At 34.1% G+C, this 11,688-nt stretch overlaps 1 protein-coding gene across 6 annotated transcripts in view; it reads left to right on the top strand.

Annotated features, from left to right (window-relative positions):
* Positions 1-10,216, top strand: part of LOC125638995 (kinesin light chain 1) — a 134,596-nt gene extending 124,380 nt beyond the window's left edge. For 4 of the 6 annotated variants that reach the window (XM_048855386.2, XM_048855380.2, XM_048855379.2 and 1 more), the window contains 2 exons: positions 5,302-5,368; positions 6,793-10,216. In XM_048855386.2, coding sequence (XP_048711343.1) covers positions 5,302-5,368; positions 6,793-6,858 — 133 coding nt within the window. In that variant the 3' untranslated portion in view covers positions 6,859-10,216. The remainder of the gene's footprint in view (positions 1-5,301; positions 5,369-6,792) is intronic. The other 2 variants (XM_075129899.1, XM_048855383.2) reach the window with 1 other exon arrangement.
* Positions 10,217-11,688: the final 1,472 nt, after the last annotated feature.

The following is an 11,688-nucleotide window of genomic DNA, read 5'->3' on the forward strand; positions in this document are numbered from 1 at the left end:
AAGGTCAGTGTTAACACAATTTGACATCAGACTTTTTAAATCTAAGAATCTGGTTCTATACAAACAGAATGCATTTCACATATTGTATGTATTAATTTTCTACTAATATTTAAACTTGCTCTTTATCACGAGTATAGAAGTGGAAAGCTACTGTTAAAGCGAACAAAATGTTACCTCTCAATCCTTAGTGTTGAGGGAAAACGTTTACTGGAAGTCAGCATAAACAATCATTTTTAGTCATGCTTCACTTAGAAACTAAGGCTTAGTGTACCTAAAAAGTTAGGTCAACTCAGCTATGTGACTCAAGGATGTGAAAAATCCACAGCTCTGAGCAAGATGGTTAAGCTGACCTAAATCCTGGTGTAGACAGCACTAGGTCGATGGAAGAATTTTTCTATCAACCTCGCTACTGCCTCTTGGGGAATGGGTCACCTATGTTATGGGACAACCTCTCCTGTCAGCTTAAGCCTTAGGTAGTGTCTACACTGAAGTGCTACAGTGGTGCAACTGCAGCGTTTCAAATGTAAACAATCCCTAAGAAGGATTAACTACTGAAACATCCACATTTCAAAGGGCAGAAAATAGTGTCAAAAAAACTCTTAACTATTAAATATATATGTACTGTAAATTCAGTGAATCAAGAATTTTACTACATGCTATTAGCTACATGTTATGTGTTAAATTCTCACACCACTGAAGTCAGTGGCAAAACTTCCACTGAATTTAAGGAGGGGAGGCACTGTGTATTTTCATGGCTTTAAGTGTATTTATAATTCCTGCTGATGCACAAAACGTATGTTCATCTGTTTACATATTGCACTATGCAAACTGAAACATTCATCACAGAATTGAGCATAAGCATTACCTTTTTCCTTAATAGTCTTACAGTTCTAGCAGCATATCAGGGTTAGCCTTGAATACTTTTTTCACTTTGGAAAACAAACCAATTTGGTTCCCAGCTACAACTGTTAGAACAGCATTGCTTTATTGAGCTTCTGTTTAAAAGTTCTAAATAAGAGAACTTGGGTTGTCTTCATCTGCTGGAATAACAATCTGAATGAGTGAGTCCATATGATAAATACATTTAGAAGTATTTATGTAGTAATATAAATTGGTTTGTGATGTCTGGGGCAGGGTCATGGGGGCATATCATAAACTGGTGTAAATTATCGTAGCTCCATTGGAGATCTGCCACATTATTTTTATCTGCTTGTAAAATATCATGCACACCCATGATACTATATAAATAATTTCTGTTGCTATTTAATTATCATTTTTTGATTACTTACCTCATTGATATTTGCTTTGAAGTGTTTTCAACCTTACATCTGACCAGATAGTATCAATCGTTAGTAAAAATTCATTTCTGAGCGGGTGAAGATGAGATTCTGTGCCCAGTGAAGTTGGTGACAAAACTCCTACTGAATTCATTGGCGCACAAGCAAGCTGTCAATGAAAGGGTGTTTTTTCAATGAAGGTAGGGTGGAAGACTGGATTTAAAAAACAAAAAAAAACCCACACAACAGTATAATGGAAGAAATACAAAACTGCAAGATAGTTTAGCAAAACAGTGCAAATACAAGCCCAGAATGAGTCTTATTCTTCCAACATCCATAGTTAAAAAATTTGTAAATGTTTCTATCATTATCAACTCCTCATATTGCCAAGGTTTATCATTTGTTTTTATAAACTATAATTTATATCTAATAACTATTTCCTTTACCCCCAATATTTTTGGGGAGGTTTAAAAGTTTTTATGACATTTTATGGAACCAGGTTCCTATTCCTGGTATCCTGCAGTTAATAATAGGGAAATATATGGACAACTTGTTTTTTATAAATTGTAAATAATAGCTAAAGGGTGTTTCTACCATATCTTGAATATTCACACTTACTTTATTTGGCATTGCAATCTGCTGTAAACATCCTCTGTATGTGTGCTGCATGTAAGTAAAAGTACTCTACCCACATCAATATGAACTGTATTTTTGACCCAATGCCACCTAAATGTGTGTGTTATTTATATTCATGAAAAAGTTAGTGTAGAACAGATGCTAAAATGCCAACATCATTCTTGGTTTCCAGTGTTCATAAAGTGTCCTGTGCTCTTTGAAAGACTGTCTGATATTTGAAGGTAAAATTCTTCATTAGCTTATCTGTTATGTACATATTCCACAAATAGTTCTGATTTCAAAATCTTTCATTGCTGGTGATCATGTAGTGCCGGCAAGAAAAAAGTTTCATTTTGAGGTCCTAGGATGAGTGTGCCGTACTGGCACTTTTTTTTTTTTTTTTAAATTAACCTTTTGACTAGTAAATGTACAAATTCTATCTGGAAGTTGATGAGAATACCTATACAACCCTTGTTGTTGTAGATTATAAAATCTTTTAAAAATCTTTTCATTTTCTTAGCTATTTTAGGAAGAAGTTAAATATCTGGTTTGTAAAATTTAAATTTTTTAACCCTTTCATGGTTTTCTAGATCATGGAAGTGCAATTTAGAGGATAGGATTTAGTAAAATATGTACATATGTTTACACAAGAATACTTTCCAATAACTTCTTTATTCATAATAGGTTTTTTCAACTTCATTTCCAGTAGTAACATTGCTTTCCATAGTAATTTGCTACATTTAGTTAAAACGGCTCTGTTTTCTTTTACTGCCATTTGATTTTTAAAAGTGACAATTTGATGTATATATTTTTATATAAACACGCATTTGTGTTTAAGATGTTGCAAATAACTGAATACAGTATTGCTAGTGTATATAAAGATCTACTGACTTCTCAGAAAAATGGTTTGTAAATAGAATGTTGTTCAAGATTTTCCATGAGAAATCATGTGTTTTTTTTCTTCTCACCACTACCTCTGCCTCTTCTGTTTTCTGTGAAGACTATATTTTTGCTTTGCAGTTCACCTGTTCCTGCTGCTTTGTCCTCACTTACAGTCATAGTCATTGATCATGCTGTCAAACAAGGATTATGATTTCAAATGAGGAATATATAACAGGAATAGATGAGCTCCAAAGCCTTAAAAACCCAGTCTTCAGAAATCTATTCAGAGAAAATTGAGGGAAGGAGGGAAAAAACACTTATCAAATTATTTATAGGTAAAATGTTTTCGATAAGGTGATAGAAGGTCTGTAAGAGTTAGATGTTACAAACATACAATACTTGAAACTTGGTGTGAACTACTTTCCATGGACATTTACTTTTTATTTGATTTCAGATCTTTAATTTTACATCTATTTTGCTCTCCATTGTTTAAAATTTGACCACAGAACAAGTTAGCTAAGTTGTTACAGCAAAAATAAAAGCAAAGCTTTTTTAAAATAGCTGTTTGTTATAACACAAAGAAAAATTATGCATGTATTTTGAGTATTTTTAGTCTTGTTTTTTACTTGAAAAAAGTTACAAGTGCATTTGCCAAACGAATTTTCATCTGTAGATGAAAATCTAATTTTACTTCTAAAGTAAATTGGCTGCTAATAACTTTTAAAAAGTTGAAACTTAGTGATGATATTTGTTTGTTGAGGTTCATTATTAGCACTGGAGCGAAAGTATACAAGGCATTTAGGTAGATTTATACCTGTGGATTTTTTTTTTTGTTTTCCTGGAGTTTGGATTTTGTTTTTAATAAACCTTTATGCTCTTACTTTTTGAAAAGAGATTTTCATTTGTGATGTTTTGTATGTGTGTTTTTACCGATTAACATACTTTAACTTTCATGTGTAACCTTAATTGTATATTTTATGTAAATAAATAACAGAGAGGTATAAACCATGCATGATTCATTGCTTCTTTTTTGTTGCTAACACTTATGTCATATTTTAAATTATGTGCATTCTGCTATCTGAAACATTCAAAATTAATTGCTTTAAAAATGTAGTATACTTACATTGTGTAGCTGCTGCCTGCATTTATGTGTATAGGTATTTTGTATTTTAGTTTCAGTATTCCAGACATAACACATTATTTGGGCTCAGATCTATCAGAGCACTTAAGCACATTCTTACCTTAAGCACATGCTTACCTTTATGTCTGAGTAGTCCTGTTGATTTCAGTGGGACTAATGACTTGCTTATTGTGCAATATGAGCTCTGCAGAGAGACCTCCACACATGGCTTCAGGGAGCCACCTCTGCAGATCACACTGCAGGATTGGGGCTTAACTTTGGTGTTAATAGCGTGACAAAATAATTTTATTTAAGGTGCTCCTTTAGAAACTGACAAATCATAAAAAGACGCGGTGATCCCTTACCAACAGAGCACTATGTTCTAGGTGACATACAGGTATTTGGGATGGGGAATAGCCAATTCATATTGTACCATTTCAGTAAAATCTTCTGACATTGGGGACTATTTAATACTCTTAACTTAAAATGTATATAACCTCACATTTAAATATTTTAGTCTTAAATGTTGTAGATGTTTGAATAATCTTTAGTAAAGATCAAGATGAAATCAATTATTAATCCTTATCCTCAAGAATGCAGAAGTTGATGATATAAAATAGTTAATACAGAGTTATCTTGATTAGCAGTAGCCCTTCTAAAATAACAAGGTCTTAAATTGATTGTGTTATCTTTGTGGTGTATTGCTTTCAGAAGACCATTTTAGATTTTAGAACTACCACTGATTGAAGCACGTTATGGCCGCAAGCATGACAAAAGTTAATAGTAGCAACAATCTTGTATTGTCCTTCATTTCAAAATAGACTTAGCAAGCTTTTAAAAAAATCTGCTATAAAAGCAATGTTTGTGGTAACCTGTTAGTTTTTGCCTTATTTATGTAAACCGAAGTTTTTCCATAGTTTTTACTAGTTAAGTACAGCTTATTTGATAAATTTATTAATATGTATTAATATTTTCACAAACATTTCCTAAACAACTACATTTGAATAATTTGATTTTTTAAAATTAGCTAAATAACTTTAAAATGAGCATTAAAGTGGAGCATATGTTAAATTAATGTATTGATTCAGCAAGATGACATTTTGGAAACTGAAATAATTTGAACCATTAAAGATATGAACATCAAACACGTAATGTGCTTAAGTACTATGGGGCTGGCAATTATTTTGATACATATCTTAGAATTAAAAGAGAGAAGGAAAATGTGCAAATATATATAAGTAACTATAGAAAGTATTTCTCTTAAAGAGCATACTTCATATTAGGTTTCATAAGTTGTATTAAAACTCCCTTAAGTTTGCCTCACTATTATTATACTTGTGTGTTTAGAGTTTAGTTTTCAATTATTCTGATTGGTTTATCCTTGCATGTTCACTATCCTGGTTGCAGCATGAAGCGTGCCAGTTCTCTGAATGTTCTTAACATGGGTGGCAAGGCTACTGAAGATCACTTTCAAGTAAGAAGCCCTATAATATTCTTACACAAGTAGATACCAGTAGCAGGGTTTGAGCTGAAGAGCTTGAGAAACAGTAAAATGATAAACCTCTTGGGACCCAATAAGACTCTCAGTATAGCAAAGCACTTTAAGCATGTGCTTTAAGTCCACTGGCATTCAGCAAAGCACTTAAACACATACTTAACTTTAAGCACCTGCTTAAGTCCCATTGATATCAGTCAGTTAAGCAGATGCTTAACTATTATGCTGAACTGGAGCCTGAATGAGAATATTGGAATGGCTAGTAAGTTTTTTTTGAATCTTACAGTCTTGTAATATAATTTAAAAAGGCATACTTGTAAAGCTCAGATATTCTGTATTTTTGATAAAAGAAGCTTCTCTCAAAAGGTGTTCTTCTCTCACAACTAGGTGTTGTGTGCTCTCAAATCCCAATTACTTCAGTAGGAGCTCAGGATGCACAGGAGCAGGCCCTAAATTTATCTGATCTGTTAAGAATTGCTTCTACCAAAATTTAAACTGTAAATATTTTGCCTAACTGTATTCAGTGTATCTGATCACTACTACACATAACTGTTTGTACCTAATAAGTCAGCATTGTCAAGCAAAGCTAGTAATGTTCTGTGTTCTAAACAACGTTGTGCATTTTACTAACAGCAGCTGTGACTAACTTTGGGGGGAATATTAATTGCATCAATGCCAGCATACTGTATTCTGTAGAATCTTTACCTTTTTTTGCCCCAAGGCTTACAATAAAAGTACATGCTGCATGGATCTCTTTCACTGTTGTGTGGCATAAAGGTATCTCCTTAGTATTATCCCTAAAGAGTCTACTGCAGTTTTTTAATTCCCTGAAATTTATGCAAAGATTCATTAATTTATGTGAACTTTGACCAAAAAAATCCATCAAGGTAAATCAAAAAGTACTTTGCAACGGTAATACAAAAAGTGCCCAGGGCTTTCAAAATCAGATTGTCTTGGCCTAGGAGTATTTAACTTTATAACTGGTTTTCTATACATTCCATAATCTGTACTTTCTCAACAAGCTGTGCTTACCACATGCGAAATGTATAAAGTTAACAATGTGTTTACAAACATTTTCCCTGGTTTGCCAAGTAGACACTTGCCAATATCCCTAGGCAGTCAGCCCCTTCTGTAATAAATATCTGTTAGGAATGCAAGGGAAGTGCTCAGATATTACTACATTTCTTCAGTTTAGCTAGTTGAAGTAAAGATAGTTATTAGGATGTGAAAAAAAATCTTATATAATCTCTCTGACTAAAGTAGGTAAGCAATACTAGTTTCCTAAAGTACACCAATTGTTCAAATATTTGTTTTAGTTTTTAAATTTTTTTTATCATTCTTTTTATGCAGACATCCAGGTTGCTCAAGCATTTTAATAATTTTTTTTCATTTTTTTCATACAGGAACGAAATAATTGTCTGACAGACTCAAGAGCTCTGAGTGCCAGTCACACTGATTTGGCACATTGAAGTTCTTGGACAGAAACTAGCTAAAATTTCTTTGTGAATAAAGAAGCACTGAGACTCTCAAAGCTTTGGTTCCTTATCAGTCTCTATAGGAACATCTAATTTGTAGACTCTTTTGCAATGGACTGCTGTTTTTACTTTTCTAAAATAGTAGTGACATTTTTAAACATAGTGTTAGTGGATATTTTCTTCTAAAGAGAAATGATATATATTGCTCATTGCACTGCTGTCATTCATGCTACGTATGTCGATTTCTGTTAACAGATCTGAATATCCCAGCAGCTGAAAACTGAAAAAATAGAAATGCATATAAAACATACCAAAATGCAAAGGAGTATAAAGGTTCTCTATATTGATATTTGAAAAAAGATTAAATGAAATGTGTAGCAGAAAATATATACAGTGCTTGAATGAGACAAGTGTCGGTTATGTGCATTACTGTATAAATTCAGAATGGGGTATACTGTATTGGTGTGACTTTGCCTTGCATGACTGAGAGTCACAATTTCAGATATCTTGCCTGAAAAGTAGAGCTTAAATATTGGATTCCTTAACCAGTAGATCTAGAAAATAAATTTTGTAATGGAAACACTTAGACTACCTTAACTATAGGTGGCATGCTTATCAATACCTGTAACTATGAAATTTCCTATCTTATTTATTGATGTAGGTCTTAAGGCCCAGTAATCAGTGGTAATCGTACAGTTCATTTTGATCAGGGGGAAATGGCAAACGTTTTGGCCTGTATTTTTTTTTTTTACAGTAGATGCATATTGAAGCTGTGGGGTGCAACTGTCCCAGAGCAGCAGCTGCTGCTTTAATGCAAAATATTATGCCTCAGGTTGCTGACACTTTTCGTGCCTGTCCGCTGAAGTTCTTATCCCTTAGTTCTCTTTAGGCTAAAACTACTCCATTGTTTCTTCATGCTTGTTTCAACTCTTGCCTCTCTCCATATTAGTTGATGGCAACAGGAGCAAATGAAGCAGGTGACTGCATGCTAGGCTGTTATACTGTGGAATAGCTGCTGTGCAGAGGACCTACTTGTGAAACTCTCCACTTAAGTTTAATATGTTTAGGGCCTCATCAGAAGCACTAGATGCCCTTATTTGGCAGACAGGTCACATTTTTGATCAGCCATCCTTTTTTAATCTGTATACAATTAATAGATATGCTGTCTGTATTCAGGCCTGCTGCTGGGACTAAGTATGTAATGTTTAAGTATCTTGTGAACACTAACATTTTCAGTTTGTTTTTTCTGTAAAATATGTGATTTTTAAAACTCCACACTTAGAATTTTGCAGGCAGGTGAAAACTGTTATTTACATGCAAGTGGAAGGAGAAGGTAAAAATGTGCATGTGTTTGTGAATATAGAGAAATAATTGAAATATACAGAACAAAAAGATAACTATGGGACAAGCTGGAATACTAAGCCAAGACTAACACACATTGAGATAAGATAGAGGAAGGTAAACAATAAGTTTTGGTATTTGATCAGGCTGTGAAGAACTCACTAGACCGAATACTTTTATAACTGCTTGACCAACTTGCATCTGGTTTTAAAGCTTATTTTAATGACTGATGCAACAAGTTATATGTGTAATGCACTTATGTTTACTATGAGGTACTTCATTAGCATCTCTGTAAAGAAGAAAATTGTATATATGGTATACTTGCCATAAAAACAGTCCAGAAATGGAAACAAGATGCTGCTAATGTGTAGTGGTTTTAGCGCAGACTAGTGCAATTCATTGATGAACTTGAGAACAAATTGTTGCTCAGTTATTTTATAGATGTAGACATAATGTGGGCTCGAATTTTAATTTTTTTTTAGAGATCTTATATTATTTTAATAAAACATCACATATATGTTTGGTGGATTCATAGTTCTCTGCACAAAGTTTGAAGTAAACTAGCTTTGCCCGTGGAACTAAACAGCAGTTGCTGGGTGGGTAAGATGGTATCCATTGCTAACTGATGGGCAGGCCACAGGGCTACCACAACTGCTTTGTGTCAGCTGTCCCTTTTGCAATGACTACGAAGGATTTCTAGTGCAAAGGCCTGCCCTACAAGTCAGTCTTTGCTGGTATAGGAGGAGATATCACAGTAATAGTGGCCCAGAGGACTTTTTACAGGCCCTTTACATCCAACGTGACTTTCACCAATGTGAAGAACACCTATAAAGGTATGACTTTGTAGAAAGGTAGCTATTCTAACCCAAAGATGACTTTGAGATTAGATATTTGGTGCAATCTAAGAACTTGTTTCCAAGCCTTTATCTTTCAAATTTGAATTAATGTTTTTGCAGCCTCTCAAAGAACTGGAACTTGTTGTGTAAATAGAAATCTGTTTAAATATTTAAAACTTAATTCAGACCTGCTTAACTATACATTTTATTAAATGGTCTTTAAAATTCAAAACTAGAGTATGTCAGACGCTGGTGTTAGTGGAATCTCAACTTTAGGTTTTTAAATAGCTCAATAAAATATTGTAGGTGGTACTATTAGTACTGTGCTTACAGATGTGACTTGCGTACTTTGTTATTTAAAGAAATCCTGTCAAGGAATCATAAGGTTAAAATGTTGACCTACTTTTCTATCCCACACCGCCTTCCCAAACAAAACCACTCTTTTAACAACTTGCAAAATCTATGTAATTTTTCTGTGGATTTTGGTATCAAACTTCCTTCTGTTTAAATGATCCAAAAAATTACTTTGCCAGTGTATGCATCTGTTTGTTTTTAAGTGGACTTCTGAGTTTACTTTTAAATAATCGTTGACACTTCCATTTTAATTTTTTTTGCTAGACTCCGTCATGTTGTGCACCATTTGCGATCAGGACTGTCACTATTTGTTCTTGATTGAAGATCTAATTAAATATTATGGTAAAATTTAGCAGTGATTCATAAGCTCCCTTTGTAGATGGGTGACTGAACTAGCAGTTTACTGTTTGTAAACAATGTCCCCAGTGGTAGCAAAGTATTTAAAACAAACTATGGATGAACTACGTTTGACATTTATTTTCATGCTTTTGTATTTTGTTAAGGATGAGTGGTAGTAATTCAAAAAGGTTTAAGCTTGAAGTATCTATGGTTAATCTGTACAGTTAAAGGATTCCATTGACTTAAAAAACAAAAGAGAAAACCAAGCAAGGTTGTGTTATGTATGTACCGTTAAAATGGGGTGTGCATGCAGTGCTTCATCTAATGTATGTTTACAGTATTTGATAGGTTCAAGTGTACAATTTTGTTTTTGTCAAGTTAAGTCACTTACTTTGTCTGAAAGCTGCTAAGTGTATGTATTGCATTTTAGTAATCAGTGTCTGCCTATATCAAAAGAATAAATATTGGAAGGAAAGCATGAACGTGTAAAGTTTAGTTTTATAGTACAGACTTTGCATTATGATAAAAATGTATTTTTGTAAATGCATGGGTATAAATACTCTTTAAAAAGTAAATGGTTAATTTGTGAGGGGAAGTTGTGAAAGTTTACATTTGTTTCAAATCATTTGTAGTCTGAGTACTTTGAATGGAAGAGGTAAGTAGTGTGTTTTTTTTGTTTTTTTTAAAGTCGAGCTAAATGAAAAGTTACCCTCACATTCATCACCCTGAGTTCAGCAGCCCTAAAATACACCTTCTTGGTGAAAAAATGAAGGCTTACGTGATAGAGTGGCAAAACTCTTTATATCCCTGTAATACAATTGTTATGACTGCTTTAAAATAGGAATAATTTAAAAGATCATAGCTAAAATTCAGTGGTTAACATTCCACCTGCATTTTAAAGCACTGAAGATGCCTAGGACTGTAAAAGTATGGCAGATTAGTTCTACTTTGGTTTTGTTAATGTATACTAAGAACTACATACAATTTGATATAAAAAGAATACTAAAAATTGGTAAAATAATGAGGAATCTTCAGCATCTCGATGTATTCATCAGATACTGTCTCCAACTTAAAGCTCTATGAAGTTTTTTAAAATTATGAAAAGTATTTTCCTATGTAACTTGGAGGCTGGTGTAACAAAATTAACAAATTAAGAATGCACAGCTCAAGTTCTATTAAATAACTAAGGGTATTTTGGTTTTGTTGGGTTGGGGAGGAAAATGGAGGTTAGTAACATCTTTTAAAGTAGAGCTCTGCTCAGATACAAAATTTGTATCTACATCTGGTCCACAGATATTAGCAGATTTGCAGGGCTCTGTCTTTAAGGATAGTAATGGACAAATTGGAGACAAATTGGAGGATTGGGCCAAAAGAAATCTGATGAGGTTCAATAAGGATAAGTGCAGGGTCCTGCACTTAGGATGGAAGAATCCAATGCACTGCTACAGACTAGGGACCGAATGGCTAGGCAGCAGTTCGGCAGAAAAGGACCTAGGGGTGACAGTGGACGAGAAGCTGGATATGAGTCAGCAGTGTGCCCTTGTTGCCAAGAAGGCCAATGGCATTTTGGGATGTATAAGTAGGGGCATAGCGAGCAGATCGAGGGACGTGATCGTCCCCTTCTATTCGACATTGGTGAGGCCTCATCTGGAGTACTGTGTCCAGTTTTGGGCCCCACACTACAAGAAGGATGTGGATAAATTGGAAAGAGTCCAGCGAAGGGCAACAAAAATGATTAGGGGTCTGGAACACATGACTTATGAGGAGAGGCTGAGGGAACTGGGATTGTTTAGTCTGCAGAAGAGAAGAATCGGGAGATTTGATAGCTGCTTTCAACTACCTGAGAGGTGGTTCCAGAGAGGATGGTTCTAGACTATTCTCAGTGGTAGAAGAGGACAGGACAAGGAGTAATGGTCTCAAGTTGCAGTGGGGGAGGTTTAGGTTGGATGTTAGG

The sequence above is a fragment of the Caretta caretta genome, chromosome 6 (genome assembly GCF_965140235.1).
Source record: "Caretta caretta isolate rCarCar2 chromosome 6, rCarCar1.hap1, whole genome shotgun sequence".
Lineage (NCBI taxonomy): Eukaryota > Metazoa > Chordata > Testudines > Cheloniidae > Caretta > Caretta caretta.